General features: G+C 39.3%; 1 protein-coding gene across 5 annotated transcripts in view; it reads left to right on the plus strand.

Annotated features, from left to right (window-relative positions):
• The window catches only part of LOC131252967 (uncharacterized), a 44,451-nt gene that overhangs the window by 9,873 nt on the left and 14,334 nt on the right, over positions 1-20,244 (plus strand). For 4 of the 5 annotated variants that reach the window (XR_009174784.1, XM_058253798.1, XM_058253790.1 and 1 more), the window contains exons 3-6: positions 6,735-7,184; positions 12,321-12,694; positions 12,858-13,052; positions 13,146-13,346. Coding sequence is in view for 4 of the 5 variants with exons in the window: in XM_058253798.1 (XP_058109781.1) it covers positions 6,735-7,184; positions 12,321-12,694; positions 12,858-13,052; positions 13,146-13,346 (1,220 nt within the window). In the remaining variant the exon portion in view is untranslated. The remainder of the gene's footprint in view (positions 1-6,734; positions 7,185-12,320; positions 12,695-12,857; positions 13,053-13,145; positions 13,347-20,244) is intronic. The other variant, XM_058253782.1, reaches the window with a different exon arrangement.

Raw genomic sequence — 20,244 nt, forward strand, 5'->3', positions numbered from 1 at the left:
ACCTTCGTGCCATGACCATAAGAACTGATTGATCGATTTCAGCATCACCCATGAGACCTGGAAAGTATTGATAAAGTGATCCCATAACTTTTGAGCGAAGGGGCAATGGATGAAGAGATAGTCAATAGATTCTACATCCCTCACGCACATTAAACATATATTCAGAAGAATGGGAGCACTTCTTTGAAGGTTATCCATGGTTAGGATATTTTCCTACAAACAAGTCACACAAAAGTGGCAATCCTCGGAGGAGCACCATAGGACCACTGAAGGTAGGGAAAGGAGTGGGATGGTGACAATGAAGAGATAACGCACGGAGAAGGGACCTGAAGAATGGGCTTTCCAAACTAAGGAATCTTCATCTTGAAACAAGGGCATATGAAGCTTCAAAAGATTGAGAAGCTTGAGGAGATCTTCTACTTCATCGTTCGAGAGGTTATGCCTACATGGAGCAGCCCAAACTACACACTCGCCCATTGAGAAGAAACAACGGTCCACTGTAATGAAGTAATCAGATGCAAGAAGGGCCAAATCCAAGAATAAATCCTGTAAAGGAGTATCCCTACACCAATTGTCGATCCAAAAATGAATGCGATTTCCCTTTCCCAACGTGAAGGAAGTCCTTGAATGGGAGAGGTGCTCGGTGGTGGCGATAGCCTTCCTAACATAAGATGCACGATCTAAAGATAGATTTTATTCGCCCGACTGGAGCCATACTTGAGAGAGAGGAGCTCCCTCCACATTCGACCTGATTCAGAACTGAATCTCCAATGCCACTTTCCAAGAAGAGCGATATTCATGAGGTCCAATCTTTTCAAGCCTGCTCCTCCCTCGACAATTGGCTTGCACATGTTCATCCCATTTAAGCAAGTGAATTTCCTCGTCTTTGGTGCCTTTCCAAAAGAAATCCCTCTGTAATTTCTCAAGTCTGTCCGACACAGACTTTGGACATTTGAAGAGGGACATGAAATATATGGGCATATTAGAAAATGCCAATTTGAGGAGAGTTAGATGACCTCCCATGGAAAGGAAGTGATTCTTCCACGAAAGACTATTTTCTTTCAATTTTCTTCATGACCTTATCACAAAGATGTTAGATTGGGAAGATAATTCCTTGAGTATTTACCAATTTGGCCTTCCAAGACCGACTTGAGATCACTATCTAGTTGTCCTTGAGATTGAAGTGGAAGTTTGGGTATGTCTCCTTCTTGCTTTGAGTTAATGTGGCTTGGGTAGGGATTTATATAAAAGTTCAAAGATTGGTTGAGATCTTCCTCTCCCACTCTCTCTCTCTCCCACTCTCTAGGCTGGACACAATCCGCTGAACAAGTTGAGAAAACTAAACGGCTTCAGTAAAGATAGGAGATCACTTTGGCATACTGTAGAAGTTAAAAGAATTGATCCTCTAGTAAATCCAAGATCTTGGTCATTAGGAAGAATCAAGGCCATTGTTTGAGGAAAAATAGAAGGGCCTTTGTCAAGCTTGAATGGGAAAGAAAAGTCCTTGAGGAGTTAAAATGGCGTTGAAGGTCTAGTTCAACTTGGTTCGAGGGTAACAAATATGAAGGTCTTCCATGGGATCGTGAAATGAATGCTAGAAGAAGGGTTAATAGAATTCATTGCGTTTAAGTGTTACAATGGTGACTAGAAATGAAGATGTCTGTAATGTTGCCGTGGAATTTTATTCTATGCTTCTTTCAGATGATGAATGGGTTTGGCCTAACCTTGAAGTCCTGGAGTTTGATTAGATCAATGAAGAAGAAGTAGATTGGTTGGGATGGTCAATTGAAGAGGAGAGGTGAGGAAGGCAATTTCCGAATGAGGAAGTTATGAGGCACCTGCTAGTCTAGATGGTTTTCCCATTGATTTATTCTTAGTGTTCTAGGTGGAAGTGAGAAGATCTAATGGAGTTATATTGCCGAGTTCCACAAGAGAGGAAGGTCATCCCACCTAAAAGCAAAGAGGGAAATATGCTCCCCCCCGATACAACTAGAAGCACACTCCTTGCCACACCGAAAACCCCAAAAAACAAATCTTCCTTAATGAAGGAGTTTCAATTGGAAAGAAGATTAAAAAAAAGGGACCTTACTTTGAATTGGGGTTGAGATGAGGCTCATCTTGCCATCATAATATGGATTCCTTGCTTGCTTCCACCGAAGAGCCTTTCTTTGTAGAAGTTGTGGAGTTTCTCTTGTTCCATAATCCCCGCGTGATGGCAAGAGGGACAAACTTCCACGGGATATTCCCGTGAGGATGGATAGGTCCATTTGCGACTTGCCCAACTTGCAAATAGGTCCAACATGGAACCATGTAGGGACCAAGATACCCAAAAAGGTTAATAAGTGCAATTGGGTTGTTGTTCTTAACAAAAAGAAAAACAATGGACGGGGCTTTGATGCACATGAAGTGATTGATTGAAGATATAGAGAGGGAAACCATTTTTAACATGCTACAAGATTTTAAAAAAAGTATATGACCATGTGAATTGGGATATTCTTCGTTACATGCTCCGAAGAATGGGCTTCAAGGTGAGATGAAGTAGATGTCAAATTGTGTTGCTTCAACTCATTATTCAATTCTTATGACTGGATCTATGAAATGATTTTATTTTTTATTTTTATTTTTATTTTGGTAGTAGATGTACTCATCAGGATGATGTCCTATCTGTGATGTTGTTCAACTGTGTAACTTGAGCCATGTTAGGATGATATCTATGACTACAAAGAGAAGCTTGTTCAGAGGCGTGAAAGTGGGTTAGGATGATTTGTAGGTGGTCCATTTTTAGTATGATGATGAAACACTCTTCTTCCGTAGGGCGAAACTGGATTAGGTTGTTGTCTTTCATAGGGTTTGGACTTGCTTCAAAGAAATATCCGGTTAGAACTCAGAACTAATTTACATGAGTTCATTGGCATTTTATTGGTGGTGGATGGTTTGGGGGCCCTGGTCACCTAGCTTGGCTATTAGGTTGGCAAACTTCGGACATCTTACATAGGGCTCCCTTCAAGCATTGGAAAACTGGCTGAGTAATTATGGGACATTACTGTCGAAAGGGTAGAGTGTCAATTTTCTCTATGGAAAAGTGGATACTTCCTTGTGGGTTGTCTACTAATTTTAATTTGAGCCGCTTGATCCAACTTGCCTATCTATGACATGCTCCTTCCCAATGCCCTTTGCATGTTATAAATTAGCTTGATAAACTCCGTAGCAACTTACTATGGCAAGGTAGGGAGGATAAGAATAAAGTCTCCTCTAGTGGGGTGGAAGTCGGAATGAGGTTTTTTGCCTCACACGCAAGGAGAGTTGGGATTAGAAAAGGTTGATGTACGGGGCGCTTCATGGGAAATGGTTATGGGGATTCATGAAAGAAGAAAATAACTATTGGAGGTGATTATCACAATAATGGGTTAGGCCAGGATGGCCTGTAAGAGTGTTCTACCTCACCATCATCTCTGTATGGAGCCTCGGCCATCTGGAAGGTCATGTGGCGCAGAACAACTAACCACTTGCTCCAAAAGCTTGAACTGGTAGAGCGTGGTGAATTAATACCTCTATCTCATACCCCAGGTCAGGCCCATCGGCCGAACCTCCCTCGTGGGCCCCACTTCACATGGGTCCTGCCTCACACAAGCTGCCCATCCCAACCGTGCCCCCGCTTCGCATAAACCACCCCACTTGAGCCCGGTGTGAAAATGCCCCAACATTAATCACCTCGGTGAGGAGTCTTGAACACAAGACCTTCCGCTCTGATATCAAATTTGATGCAGGGCGGGATGGTCTAACCTAATATGATGCATTGAAACTAGATAGCAGATTAACTAGAGCAATCAAAAGACAACTTTTGACGTAGGACAACTAACCACTTGCTTTAAAAGCGCGAATTGATAAAGCGTGGCGAATCAATCCCTTTATCTCATAGCCCATGTCAGGCCCTTAGCCGAACCCTCTCGTGGGCCCCACTTCACATGGGTCCCGCCTCACACGAGTTGCCCACCCCGTGTTGCCTCCGCTTCACACAGGCCACCCCACTTGAGCCCGGTGTGAAATTGTCCCTGCATTAATCACCCCCGGTGAGGAGTCTCTAACACATGGCCTCTCTCTCTAATACCACTTTTGACGTAGGACAACTAACTACTTGCTCTAAATGCTTGAACTGATAAAGCGTGGCGAATCAATCCCTTTATCTCATAGCCCAGGTCAGGCCCTTGGCCGAACCCCCCTCGTGTGCCCCACTTCACATGGGTCCTACCTCACACAAGCCACTCACCTCACATGGGCCGCTCATCCCATTGGAGCTCGGTGTGAAAATGCCCCTGCATTACCCTGGTTAGTGATGGTTTGGCTCTTGGAAGGCATATTCTGGAGGTGGCTAATGACATCAAAACAAAGTTTCGGATTGACATATGGTGTGGACGCTCTAGGGTATGTCAAGATTTCCTAGATTATTTAAGAGTCGCATCAAATCAACATTATATGGTATTCCAATATTTATTTCTTTTGGAAGTGGGCTTGTATGATGATTTTATGGTAGCTTGGAGAGGAAGAAAACTAAGCCCTATGCTTTGGCAGCCCACATCGAAAGTGTCGCCCCTTTGATTGTGAAGATAGATGGTGGAAGCTGGAATCGTTGGAAATTTCTCCATTGAATCCTTCATCATTCCTCTGTGGGGATGTGATATGTGACATTGCCATCTCGGTGAGTGTGATATGGAAATTTAGTGGGCCTCCTAGGGTCACTGCATTTGGATGGTCACGGTAAAAAAGGGATCCTTACAATTTACAATTTGAGGAAACGGAATATGATAACAACAAACAGTTGCATCATGTGTTTGAAGGATGCAGAATCTATTGATCGCCTCTTCATCCATTGTGAGGTAGCGTTTGCAGTGTAGAGAATTTTTGGTTATCCTCAAAATGAAGCGGGTTATGCGCTTATGGCTAACTTGGTTGAGGATATCTCCTTTTAGCTTGGAATTGTGAGGTTCCCAATAAAAGAATGGAAGTTCTGTGGCGGCTTTCCTTTATGCCTGATATGATTGATTTGGAAAGAGCTCAATAACGACAATTTTAACAACATATCGGCCACCATTGATGCTTTCTTCTTTAAGGCTAAAAGTGAGAGTCATTTCTTCGGTGATGGGCCAAAAGAATTTTGTAAATTGTAGGAAAGGGAGATTTGATGGGTGATTAGACTAATTTGATGTAACTAGGGTGGGGGGAGCAGTGGGATGGTCCCTCACTGTCCTCTACTCCCCTGTTTCTTTTTTATTCTTTCAATAGATTTACCATTACCATTAAAAAAGATGCAACAAACTTTCGTCATCCTCACTTGTTTTAGTGATGAGCTAAGGAACAAGATCATTGGCTGTCGAGATTTGAGTTCACATGCAATGTCAAACTTGTCATGTAATTGACAAAATGTCGTATGTGATCTCAGCATGTGGTAATATAGGGTCCCATGAGGGCATATGATTGTCAATAGGGCATCATAAGTGATAGGACTTTGACCACATTAAAAATGTCTGGGATTGGGTCCTTCACCAATTCAATTTGGTGTTGTCTATGCCCAAATCCATTCAACAGTTGTTCGAAGCATGTAATATTTGTCACTCCTGAAGAAAAGACAAGAATCTGGGAGCTGTGCTTTGCGGCTGCCATCTGGGTTATTTGGAAGGAGACAGCAGATCGCATTTTTAACGGAATCCGCATGCCAAACTCTGCGGTTATCCTTAGAGTTAAATGCCTGTTTCGCTCTGGGCACAGTCGACAGGTTATTTATCTGTCATTCACCCATGGAAATGGGTCCTCTATTTGATGGTTCTTTTCTATCCTTCTGGCTTTGCTGTAATTAACCTTTGGGTCTTTTTTTTTTTATATATATAAAAAAATAAATAATATTCTTCATTACCGATAAAAAAGAGAGGGAAGCTTTGATTTGGGTCGAAGGACCTGAAAGGAGGATGATGTGAAAACTTGAAGGGGACTTGTAGTTATGTGATGAGAAGGGTTACAGAGGCTTTTCTTTACTGAGGATAGGACCTTAGATATGATGGTTGGCGAAAAATGATCTGCGAAGCCGACCCCAGATAGTTTGGACGAGGCTATGAGGATGAGATCCAGACCATTGATTAGATTTTGGACGTCCAGGTTGGAGCTTTTCTAATTAGAGTGCACGCGGTGGTATTCATTCATTGCTTGGAATTAAGCAGCCTTTGTTTAATTGTTCAACTTATTTTGAGTTGTTATAAAATGCTGTTGGGAGTTCCCTTGTTTTCTTCCTAATGGCTTTGAGACTGAATCTTCCCCAATGTGCAGGAGACATCTCCAAAAATGAATTTTGCTGAAGTTGCTGTTTCCTATGGGATAAACAGATTTTACTTGTGTTCTATGTTGTTTCCTCTTCTAGAAAATCTACTTTCTTAGATTTCTTTTTTGGTATCGCTTGTCATTCTCTTTGTATCTCGCTGATCTAGCATTTATGTACATATCACTTTAGATGCCTGCTAAAACGTTTCTCCCGTAGCTATTTTTGCATGCAGTCTTAAAGTCGCAGGGCTGCTACTTCCTGATGATTTACAGTTATTTGCTTTTAATGATTAATATTTTCTTATAAAATTTTGCTATTCAGGTTTATTTCTCATTTTGCTTTGCATTCTCTTTGGACCACCTATTTCTCCTTGCAAAAAGAGAGTGAATATTTTGCTTTGAAGTTTCCTTGATTTTTGAAATGACAGATAGAAACATTCTCCACAACAATGAGGAAGATTGGGCTGCCAGGGCCAGAGCATGGGCAGCAGCAAAAGCTGCTATGGAGAATCAGCATCCACCATCACAGTTTACTCCTGTTGGCAGAATGGAAGAACACAATCATGTCTACCATGATCAATATCAACAAACTATCGACCCTCATTTTACCGATATTCAGAAATCATCACTTCCGTTATCAAGCCCTCCACAGTTGCCAGTTTCTGTGACAAATCCTCACAGACCATCTGTACAAGTTTTGCCAGAATCCATGACATTTGGTTCTGGACCTCCTTGTTATGTTTCAGATGGACCTGTGTCTTACAGTGCTAGAGATGGAGCTGCGGATATGCACCCTATTTCCCCTCCTCAAGGAAGTGTTCTTACAAGCTCATCCATTTATCAGCAGGAGGTACCTTCTAGTTATTCTTCTATGCCAGGTAATGCTTCAGTTATTGCATTTGCATGCAAGGCTTGTGCTCCTATGTATCTTTGTTACACTATCTTTTCTAAATAATCTCAAACTAGTTATAGCTTATTCCAAGCGTTTTCTGGATTCAATTAATTGATTTGAGCCAATTCCTTCTAGGGAGCTAGCACTAAGATTCACAGTCATAATGCTCATGAATGTGAATCCTCTTGTGAACTTTCTGTGTTCAATCAGAAATTTTCTTTCTGCAACATTGGGATTTTTAATAGTCATTATCCATTTTTTCTCATGCCTGGTTCTTAAGACAGTAAATTAATTACTGCATGAATGGGTTCATTTTTTCCTGTGGCTATGTCAGGAGTCGGTATTTTTCAATACATGTAAAGAGCTATTGCCAAACTTGAGAACACAATCTGCCTGCTACTTATTCCTCAACTAGATGATAAATTGACTTCTATCTTGAAGTAGCAGTCTATTAAACCGCCCTGTTCTCTCTAAAGCTTACATGCTTTTCTGGTCTCTCTGAGAATGGATGACACTTGTGCAATATTACTAGCCATTGAACTGTAACCCAGTGGAATAACACTGGGTTGGAGTAGCAAGTCGTGCTTAACTGCAGATACGTGGAAGCGGTTTTTCAAAGTTTGATCCAGCTCATGTGATATTGTTGTTTGAGGCACCTAAATCACGCCTAGTTTTAAAGTTGCCCTTAGGGGCCGTTTGGATGGGAGTAAATAGAGGTAAATGGATGGAATTAGGAGTAAATGGAGGTAAATGGTATTTGAGGCATGTTTGGATGAAAGTAAATGCATGTAAATGAAATGAAATGAGAGTAAATGTGCATGTAAAGGAAATCCTCTCTAGGAGAGAGGATTTGGAAGAAAATGGGGTGAAATGCCTTTTTGAGCTCCCATGGAGAGTCATACGTGTAAACAAAGATGCTGCTATGCACATGTCCACCATACATGTGTCACACTAATGATACTCCAAAACAAACAAGATATCGGCTACATCACTAAAATCACACCAAAAGAATGATCCAAACTGTCCGAAGGATGGTCATCTAAATGGACTGTTAAAAAACGTTGGCAAGTTGCTTGTTTATGATCCTTACGTTTGTGGCTTACCTGAGGCTCGAAGTTTCTTTATTTTTGGCTAAAGTATATATTTCAATGGGCTTATTACAATCATTCTATTAAATATCACATATGTACACTATGCTGGGATATTCAAGCTGATTTGGGATATCACATATATTCTTGTGAATATATTGAAAAATTCAAATGCATTCCAATTCCTCCCGTTTACTCTCATCCGAATAGAATATTTTGATTTCAATTGAATTTCATTTACTCTCATCCAAACACAACTGTGTAAGCCATTTACTCCCAATTCATTTACCTCCAAATCCATTTCCCATCTACTTCCATTTACAAGCTCCCAATTGAGCCCTTAGGTGTCTTGAGCAGCTGTATAAAGGATATGCAAGGACTACTCTTGAGAGGAAATTGGACACTGCCAGCACATCCACTCACAACAATTACATTGAAATCGACCTTATATACAAAATTAACCAGAATCCCTTAACATATCATTTGTGGAAGAGTTTTATGAAGTCATGAAAGAACTCTGAAACAAATGAGAAGCATGCTAAAACAGAAGGAAACTTATTCCATGTAAAATGAAAAACTAACTTTAGCAAAAAGAGACCACAAGGATTCAGTGAACTACGTTGAACAATAAAACTCGAACCCAGTCCTACCAATATTATATGGTGACTAAATGCAACTATATCCCTAATCCCATATGTGGAAAGACTACTCTACAAAAAAATGTTGTAATGAAATTAATACATGAAAATAGCATCTCTAGAACATAGCTCTTGGGTAGGTATTCAGGACTGTTATCATATAAAAAAAAAGAGGTATCCATGACTGTTCTTAAGCAAAATCAAACAACCACTGTTGAAGTTTGAGCTGTCCAATCATAGTCACCACAAAATCCAGAAGCCACCTCTCTCTCTCTCTCTTACTTTTCTTTTCTTTATTTTATTTTATTTTTCGCTTCCTACCATCTCACTTATTTATAATTATCTCTGACACCTTTTTTTTTGCAACCTATTATCTGTGAACCTCTTTTCTCTGAATCAAAACCTTAAATCAAGGAATGGTACTGGACCTACTGGATGTAAGGTAATTTAGGGCCCAATTTGCTCACTGGGTGTGTTGAGCAGATGAAGATCTTAGTGAAAAATTCACAAAATAACTTCATTTAGACGTTATTTTCTAGGGTACTTTTTAGTTATGGTATAAGGGATGTAGTTGTCATCTTATTGCTTCATAGTTTTAACTGGGTTAATTGTTTAAGTTGGTCAACTCTTTCCTTCTGCTTTCTTTTACATAAAATCAGTTTAATTTTATTCTGAGTTTAAGATTTTTTTAATGAATAACTAAGCAAGGGTGTGGGCAGTGTTTTAGATAGCGAATAGCGTGTAGCGTAGCCTTCACCTCTCTGAAGCGTGAGGCATTCTAGATTTTTAATCAAGGTTGTGCTTAGTTGCACCAATTTCATGATTTGGTGCAACCAAATGCAACCTAAAGTAATAGCAAGGGGTAATGAGTAAGTATAATAGTGAAGAAAGAGCAACAAAACTAATTTAAAACTGTTTCTTATATTATTTTACTAAACGCATTGAAAAGATTAGCAAGTTTTCATTGAAATAGAAAAATGTAACAAATCATTAAAAGTATTATTGATTTTAATGTAATAGTGAAAAATAACTTGTAAATTGAGCTATGTAGTGTGTAGCGTATGGAAATTAATCATGTAGTGTAGGCTATACACAACTTAAGCTATTTTCAAGAGCTACGTAGCATTTAGGCTGAGCTACGCTCTGTAGCGTAAGCTACATGTTACATAGCGCAGCTATTTAAAACACTGGGTGTGGGACGTACTTTTTCAAGGTTAAGTTTCTTATATATTGGGGTGTGGAGCATGTAATTCAGCTTTTGATTTTATTTATTTATTTATTTATTTTTTTGGTGTTTTTCTGTGTGGCGACATTAATGGCTGAATCTCCTACACCATTAAGCATCAGTCCCAGTTACTACTGGTTGAAATCGTGGTTTTATTTTATTTGCATGGTGGCAGCAAGGGTTAGTCTCAGTATTTTCAATCACAATGATGATTGAGCTCCCAAAGTGAAAATACGATTTCACTTGAGAATGTTCATCTTTGATTCATGCACCAAGTTGGAAGGGGGGACTTTCTGCAAAATGGATGTTCTCATGTTCTGCTTGGGAATCTGGGAAAGGCCACCCATCTATGTTGAAGATGTAGTTAAACAAGTAACTGCTGCCAAGGGGAGGCCTTCAATGAGTGTTCATTTGCTTGTGCTAGAGTTTTGAGAGATGTTCACCAATAGTTCACATGAAAGCCTGGTTTGAGTTTGGATGATACTAAGAGCGGTCAGATTGATAATGGCTTCTAGGTGAAAGAAATTGAGAAGGATGCATGGTTGTTGGCAGTGTTTGAAGCTTTCATAGTTTGAAGATGATGGTTTGTTGATCCGGTGGATGGTTGCCAATATTAGGAAGTCCATGTACACATCAATTCAAAATTCCACACAAAAAATGAAGAAACACTAAAACATGGTGAGAATATTTGAGGAAAGGAACTGAAAATGTCTATGATGTACAAAGCACACGTACCGCTAAAAATAATTTGAGTTGAATTCGTAACCCTTTGATAGCCTATTGGACCCTACCTGATATGAGCCTTCAGTATTCTTTATTCACTCCTACAACCTAAGCTCAATCTTGCAATAGAATTCCCCTTTCTAGCTTATTGCAACATGGAATGTTTTCTTGGAGTCATAGGGTGTAAGTGGAAAGGATCTGCAATGCTCAGCTAGCAATGAAGTGGGTCATGCTGATAGATGCATCCCCTGAGCTAAGGAGAGATAAATGGAGCAGTTTGTGTTCTAGCAAAGTTGGAAGAACCAAATATCTTTGAGAAAAAAAAGACAGCCAAATAGAAAGCAACTTTGTTGTATTGATGGTTAACTGAAAGCTATGAATTGGATACAGTACTAAGCTTGTGTTATGCTTTGTTATCTGACAGTGAGTATGTGTCCTGGATAAGTATCAGGTGTTGTGCTTTTTGAGCCCATTGTAATTTATTGGTGGACATTGACTAGGCTAAAATGGCATTACGTTAGATTGGGAGGAAAGGAAACATATTTCCGGAAACTTCATCACCAGTTCACTGTAATCAAAGTTGGCTGCTCTTATACACCTTGAAGCACTATGCTCGTGGAAAGAGCAAATTATATGCTTTGCTTATTATCTGCTCAACCTTAGTCTTCTCTTACCTATGCTGATGAGAGTTACACTAGATCATCTTATTCTATTCCACATTTCCAATTTAGATTTGTATTTTGTTTCTTTTGCCAATAGTTGTATATTGTTAACTAAAAGTTATCCCTTTAGGCATAAAGAAATGGGGCCAATCTCTCCTACTTCAAGTGCTAAACTACTAATACAGTGGTTATACTCCTAAATTTGCTTTATTTTAAAATTCTTTAGCTAGAAACATTTGAAGGCAGCATGAACAAGTTGCCCAACTTACACTCTTCATTTTTAGAACTAAACATTCCCTATCATGAAAGAAGTTCAAGTAGTGATGTCAAGATTGGGTTTTGTAGATTAGAAGTAGGACATTGTAACTGTACTTGGTGTGACCAAGACTTGTTCAACTGAATATACGTTTTCTAACCCATAGTTCTGGGAACCTTCTATCCAGTTTCGATCCTGCTTCAAACTCCCTTTCCTCCCACATCCTAATAAGTTGTACCTGCTATGTATACTTTTAAGTTCTTTATTAATTAAAAGATGCATTTCGCTGTGGGCTTGGGGATGCTTAGGTGTTAGTGTTTCTATCGCCCGACCAATTGCTGCCATTTTTACAGTCTGTCATAGAAATGAGAAGCCTGTGTTTCCATCACTGCATGATATCATGGTGGAAGATGATAATATATGCAAGAAGATTGTCTGTATGGGTGCTGAGCAGCGGGATGTTTAGGTGGATGATTCGGGCTGCAAGTCATTCTATTTTCTTTCAGCAGTTTGATTTTTCCTTCTAACAGCAGGTCACGGAGGATCTGGGAATCAAAATGAGAAACTGCTCATGTCATTGCCTCTGCCCATGCCCTCCTATCAAGAAGCACAACCCCATTCGCGGCTGCACCCCTTACCTGCCATTGGTAGATCAGTTTCTGTGGAACAGCCTCATTTCATGCATGAGGATCAGTCTGCTGAGTCTATGACTGATGCCAATGACCAGCCTTCAGATTTTGAACATGGCCCGCACCAGCCAACCAATTACACGCATCCTGACCCAGCAGTCCCCATAGGAGGTGTGGAAAATATTGCATCAGTGCCGTCCATGCATTCATGGACTCCAGGAGTTACCCCAGGGGCTGTCTTTCCTCCAATCCCTCCAGTTCCACCAGGACCTCAGGTTGTACGTCTCTGCACTTATATAGTGTTGGAAATGCTTTCCTTCTGTTTTTTTTTTTTTTTTTTTTTTAATTTAAAATAAAATAAAAATTAATTAATTAAAATTTAAAATTTAAAAATCTGGAGCCCTGATATGAAAATGTCAATACTTGTGTTCTGTACAGTTCGATCCTGCTTTCCTCCCACCTTCTTCTGGAGCACAAATATTTGGAAGGATCCCTGGGCCTAGCTTTCGCCCAGGTATTCCACCTCCGGTTGGTGCAACCTATGGCTTAAGTGCAGGAACTGCACTTCATCCTCCGGCAGCCTTTCCTGGAGATGCAAATGGAGTTTTTAATGTTTCTGAGCGCCCCAAAAAGGCAACACCACTTCTTCTTGTGCTTTCTTTTTGTCGAGCGAAGGGAGTTTTTTTTTTTTTGTAAAATTAAGTTCTGGTTGTGAATATTCTGCAGGCTTCGGTACCTAATTGGCTTAGAGAGGAAATCATTAAGAAATCTGTTATTGCAAGTTCATCCATTCAGGACCATCCCACGGAGGATTCTTTTCATTCCATTGGAGCTGGAGGCGATGATAAGTCCCTTAGAAAAGGCGATCAGGCAGACAGCAAAAGCACTGATTCTACTAGGTTGAATGAGGATGAAGAAGATGATGAGGTGTGTTCATGTCATTCATCTTTGTTCTTGATAACTATACATTTTGCAGCATAATTAGTTATGATGATTTGTTGAAAATTGTCTTTCATGTTTATTCACTTCATGCCTTTGGATGTTTGATTTTGTGGGATAGTATCAGTGTAGAGCTTGCAGGTTTAAATATTCTTCATTCTGTTCTTTGTACAAACATATGCTGACTGTCGCTTTTCATTATTGTCCAGAATTTGCTCATTGGCTGTTCATCAACTGAATATAGCGACAATATTGCTTGCCAACCCTATTCAATATTCATCTGTCTTGTGCAGAGTCCCATATCCATCGTTGGCTAAATTTTTGTCAACAAGGATATAAAGATACTAATTTTGGGACTGTGGCATTGCATGTAGTGACAATGGCTAGATGAATTCCACATGAACAGCAAAATGGATGCTTATTTTACATGACACTTTCCATAGCCTACAGCTGATCATTTTGCTCACGAATTCTAGTTTGTCCATGTGGAATTAGTAGAATTCGTAGTGCTTACCTGCCTCTACATCATGGCCACATCATTGTTGATAAAAAATTAGCCTAAATTCTTTGGTCAGATTTTGTATCATTTTTCGATTGTGGGGATAGTGGATCATCCTCATCATTATCATCATAGCCTTGTCCCAACTATTGGGCCTTATGAATCTTATTTCATCAATGAATCCCATCAAAGACACTATCCTCGGTAAGTTAATAGGCCTTCATATCCCTTCTGACCACCTTGGTCCATATCCTATTAGATCTTCCTTCCATCCTCATTTCCGTCCCTGTGGTGGTTCTATTGCCATCTAGGAACCAAAGAGTTCTGTGCAGCAAAAGCTAAGAACTCACAGCCACAAAACAACATTCAAAACCCTTATAGGGTTGCATCAAGCCTTCAGCTTGCCTCGAATGCATTTATTTCTAATTCTATCCTTCCTCGTATCTTAATTAATTAAATATTTTCAAATAATCAAATCTTTTTAATGAGTCAAATATGCAATGATCTTCCCATTACATATTTACCATATGATGCACTATTTTTTAAATCATCATCATCATCATCGTCTAAGTCTTATCCCAACTAATTGGGTTAGCTACATGAATCCTTTTCCGCCATTCCACTCTATCAAGGGCCATAACTTCATTTAGACCATAGATCATTAAGTCTTTTCTTATTACCTTTGTCCACATCTTTTTGGGCCTTCCCCTTGCTCTTTCAGAGCCTTCAACTTGTATGAACTCACTCCTAACCAAGCTATTATATATATATATATATATATATGTATATATATATATATATATATAATAATTTGGTTATTTAATAGAAATATGCAAGGGGCCACCCACTGTAGGTCTCTATTATTTTTTCCTGGAATAATTTTTTTGTTATTTTAATTAAATAAACATTTTCCATAAAAATGGATTGTGATGGGGGCAAAAACTATAGATAATTTATTTATCCATTGTGCCTTTGCTTGAAAGGTGTGGGATAGATTATTGCTTTCTTTGGAACACCATGGATGATGCTGGGATCTGATGTCTACCTTCTATTAGCCTGGTCTAGTGGTGGTACACTAGGAAAAAGGAAGTTAATTGGTGGAGGTTAGTAATGATGGTGGTTATATGGGCTATTTGGAGGGGAGGAACGATCATGCTTTCAAAACAGAAGCCAACCAAAGACGGGATGTCTATAAGAGGGCCTAATAGGGTAAATTTCTTATACAAAAGACTTTGATCCAAATGAAGGGTCTTTGCTAGTGGGGATGTAAGACTCTTAAAAATGGAGCCTTTGTGCTCGTTAATGTTAATAAATTAATCGTTACCTTTAAAAAACAAAAAGAGCTTGGCCAATCTGTAGAATGGCATTCACCCATCCAAACCAACAAAGAGGATGGAGAATGATCTTAATCGTTGAAAAAGTGAATAGTTAAGAAATATGTTTGGAATTTGATCACCTGAGCGGTGACTAACTGATGAGGACATCTGACCATTTAGAGTGTACCAAAGGAGGAAGAGATCGGCCCAACCTTCACTTTGGCTCGATGACTTGTACATGGGCCTGGGTGGGCCTCATTGAGGCCTTGAAGACCCCACATGCATGATTGTGCATCTTCGAAGACCCTACACTAGGAAGATGCATTTGGGCTGCTTATTTGAGGAGTCTTGATCATTGGATTGCAAGGACATGATGATCAAACTGTTGGATCGTGTAGATACTTTAATCGGACGGTTCGACCATTGTGATCCTTGACTACTTTGATCATGAGTGTTTGGATTAGCATATTTTATGTTTTATTATTTTATATATATATATATATATATATATATATATATATATATATATATATATATATATATATATATATATATATTTTATTCATAGCTTAGGATGAACAAATTTATATTTTATGGTGTCATAGGACGTGAGACATTTTTATTTGAGGGGCATTATTGTAAAAATGTATTATTGAGATTATAAAGGGGGGATGTCCAACCCTACCCCTCAGATTTTGGAATGGAAAACTCTCTTTTGCTTAGAAAAAGCATCCTCTCATGCAAAGTGAGAATCTCTTGTGAAAAGAGGCCATTTTGGTGTGAATCCAAGGGTGTGAAGACTGAAGCCCATTATATTATTCTTCTCTCTTATTCTTTACAATCGAGGTATTTTCTTCTACTTTCTCCTTCTTCATCTCTCTCAATCCCTCTTTATTTCTTTCTATCTCTTCCTTTTCCTTTTGTTCTCAACTAAAATCCATCCCCATCACATCCAAAGCACCTAAACCTAGCCCATTCAAGCCGTACGACCGTACGGACCAAAACCCTAGACCGTACATTCGTACAGGTGTGACAGTACGGCTGTCCGTATTCTCTTTTTCCCTCTTAATCCTTACTCCTTTTTCGCCTTTAAGATCCCTAGCCCTAAGCTTAAACCCTAACCGAATACTCTAGCTCTCAAAACCCTATTTCTCCACAAACCCTAATTCCCCAATCCCCAAATTTCCTAACCCTAGAATTACACCAAATTTGCGCCTTGAATTAGAACCATGCTTATGCTAATGCGAGAGTTCCAATCTCTCATCGGGCCTTAGGTTTTCATGCTTACATGATTCGTGCTTGTGTGGGATCGTGAATTTAACATAAATCTGAATTTTATCACTTCTTTGGTACTCTTTTAATCACGGTAAGATAGCACGTTATCATATTTGATTTACTTTGATTAATTTGTTAATAATCTCCCGCATCCAAATAGTTAGATCACACGTCCTACATCACTATCCTAGTGTTCGAAATATTGGTATTGTGTTACATATTGCATCCTTGGGATATAGGTACATATCGGTTATCGCACGGGATATATCGTTTGTATTTGGTAATTTATTGCACTTTTTTGGGAAACATGGGGAAACATTGGAAAAATGATTGAATTTTTCAATGAAACTTCAGGGATTGTTAACAAAGACCTTCGTACATACTTTTAAATCATAACATTTCAAAAAAGAAGTGCACATAATTGGTTTCCCTTGTATAGGGTTCTAAGCTATGCGTTATCTGACTAAACTAATGCAACTATATTCAAATTGAATGTATAACATTTAGAGCGTATGTGATAATCATTTCATCAAACACTCCTAAATACTATGAAATTAGTTTTAATTGATAGCTAGTTGTAGGGAAATTTAGGAAAAAAATTAATATTTTAAATTAATTTTTAATTAGAAAATGATTTTTATTTTCCAAAAATTGACAAAGACTTAACAAATTAGTAGATCAGCCCTCCTCATACATGCTTGATTTCACGTTTGTAGTGCAACTTTGTAAGTAATTTGGGAGAAATTGGGAAAATTTTGAAAATTTCCCAAATCGGACCACCTACACTCAAATTTCGAAATTAGAGTGTATGTGATGATCATTTTCAAACACTTGTAAATACTTTGAAATTAGTCTCAATTGACAACTAGTTGAAGGAAAATTTTGAAAAAAAAAAAAAAAACTTGGAGAACATGAAGAATCAATGGATATCGAAATCAAAGCTCCAACTTCATGATTTGTCGTGCAAAACATGAAGAACCAATGGATTTGTAACCATTTGACACTGATTTAACATAATTTCAACAAAAAAAAGGATTAGAAATTGAAAATGCTCACCGTACCAAACATGTGGGATGTATCGGCACTACCAATGCGTTTCGTATCGCACAGGTGGGATACAAGATATATCATGGGATATATTGGCCGATATCGTTGATATTTAAAACATTGCACTAACCCAGGCATTTCAACGTCGACTTCCACTTAAACGAACAAGTAGGAAGCCTTATGTTAAAGGCTCGGGATAGAAAGATTCGCGTTGAATGAATGCATCGATCATTTCCTTCTCGAGATTTTTAATACGCTTTAAGCCTACTTGGTTACATGGTTGAAGTTTGAGCTCTTGATTGCTATCATTAAGCGATGGAAACAAGGGCCCAAATCCCTCTTGATTGCTCTTTATTCCACACGTTATTGATTTTAAAGGGTGAAAATGGGAGAGATTCGAACTTCCCCAAATTCTTCCGTTTTTCCACCTTCAAAATCTTAACTTCTCGCCCGAAATTCATTTCCATGCATAAGTACATGCATAGATATGAAGTTTTACCACATTTCTTGCTAATAAGTTGAAAGAAGAACTTACCAGCTTTCCTCCCCTTTGAGTTTCTGGCCCAAATCAGCTCTTGGATCATGATTTCCCTATCAAATTTGTGTTTTCATGCAAAATAACTTGAGTGGAGTTGTTACGACACTCCAAGACACAAATACCTCCAAAATTTGGGCATAAAAAGGAGCTTTTCTAAAATTTCTGGATTTTTCCTATTTTTACACCAATTTCGCATTTCATCATCATCATCATCTAAGCCTTATCCGAACTGGGGGTGGCTATATGAGTCTATTCCTCCCTTCCACCCTATTAAGGGCCAGAACTTCAGTTAGACAATAGGTCATCAAGTCTTTTCTTACTACCTCCATGCATGTTCTTTGGGTCTTCCCCTTGCCCTTTTAGAGCTTTCAACTTGTACCCACTCCTTCCTTCTAACTGGCATGGTTCTTGGTCTCTATTGCACATGACCAAACCATCCAAGTTTACTTCCCTCATCACCTATTTGTGCTACTCCTAAGTTCCCTTAAATGCATTCATTTCTAACTTTGTCCTTCCTCGTCTTGCCACTTGCCATCTCAACATCCTCATTTCTGTACTAGTGAAAGTCACAATTAATTGTCAATTGATACAATGCATTAATTCAACTTGTATTCAAGCAGATATTGCGATATTTTCAATATTGCAATACATCAGCATGTATCGAAGATAATATTGTTGATACTCTGTAATTTTGCGAATAGTTGTGGGTTTCATATCGCCTAGGTGCAATATCAATAAATCAGTCATTTTCTTTTTTTGGAGGATGGCAACTGATGGGGACATCACGCGCACACGCACGCCCCCCTACGCACGTACGCAAGGAGGGCCTCACCATCGATCTAGATCAATGACGATGTCCAAGGAGGGCCTCCTAGTTAGAGGACTGCGTTTTGGTCCCTTGGACTGGACCCGATCGTCATGTGAATCCCATTATGGGTTCTCGTGATCATGGCCCACTATTCTAAACGATCTAGTACTTTGAGTTTTGGTTATTTTTGTTATTAGGAACATCACGAACGATTTAGATTGCTTTGATTAGTTGTTATTTGTGGTTACTTCATCTCTAAGTAATAGGTTGTGCACATGGCGCGAGTTTTGAGGTATAGGATTTTATTATAAATAGGCACCCCTTGTAGTCTTTTTTCTCATTGATGATTAAATAAAAAAATCTTGCGTTTTGCTTCTCTAAATTCTCTGAGTTGTGAAATCTTAATTGGGTGCGAAACCCTCACTTCTTCGAAGGGCTAGCTACCGTGGTGCGAAGCCACACGTCTCCCATTGCCCCACCCCCTATCTTCCATAATCATCATCTCATACAACCTTTATGCTTCAAACCCATCCTCTTTTGGTAGCCGATCCATCTTCTTCAGCAGACTCGTAGAATCAGGCCCGCAGGGGGGATGAAACTTTGGTGGAGCACTGCGCACAGACCGATCGTCGGATCGTTGCGAAACTTAGGGGTTTTGTGGTCCACCCCTGGCTGACCAGGGCCAAGCTGACTTTTTTCTGATTCATGGGTCCCATACACGTGCGAGACACCACTAGCGCACATGCGTCAGGCGGGTTTGCTGTCCACACGTGCGGAATCGGTTCCAGGTTCTCTCTTTCCTCTCCTTCACTCCTCCCCCACCTGATTTCCCTAACCCTAACCCTAGATTGTCCTAAATCCCTATTTCCATGCTTTTTTTTTTAACCCTAGGGTTTTCCGAATTGAAATCCGTGAATCCCTTGGATTGGGGAATATTCCTATGTATGTGTGGATGAATCTATTACCCTTTGATCATTGTTCGGTCTATAATTTTTAATCGATCCAGTCCTAGCATGTGTAAGCTTGGACTCTTATAGATCCCCCTATGTTGAATGCTTGACTTTATGTGGGATGTGGAGTTTTTGTGAGTGTTTTTAATATAGTATGGTCTTAAGCCTGAATTTTTGCATATCATGTTGAATTTCCATGTCCTGCATCAACAACTTTATTCAAAAAGTGGCAAAGCCAAAAGAATACAAGAAAAGAAAAGGCCCCAAAAGCAGCAAACGCAGACAGAAAAACCAAACAATGCCATGGGGACACAACGACAACCCACTCGACAACAAGAGATCGCTCTTAGGAAAGAACCCCTAGACGTACCACTCTTATCTCGAAAACACCTATTGTTTCTTTCAGCCCACAGAGCCCAAAGACCAACAAAGAGAGACAATTCTCCTTCTCCC

This window comes from Magnolia sinica, chromosome 1, assembly GCF_029962835.1.
Source record: "Magnolia sinica isolate HGM2019 chromosome 1, MsV1, whole genome shotgun sequence".
NCBI lineage: Eukaryota > Viridiplantae > Streptophyta > Magnoliopsida > Magnoliales > Magnoliaceae > Magnolia > Magnolia sinica.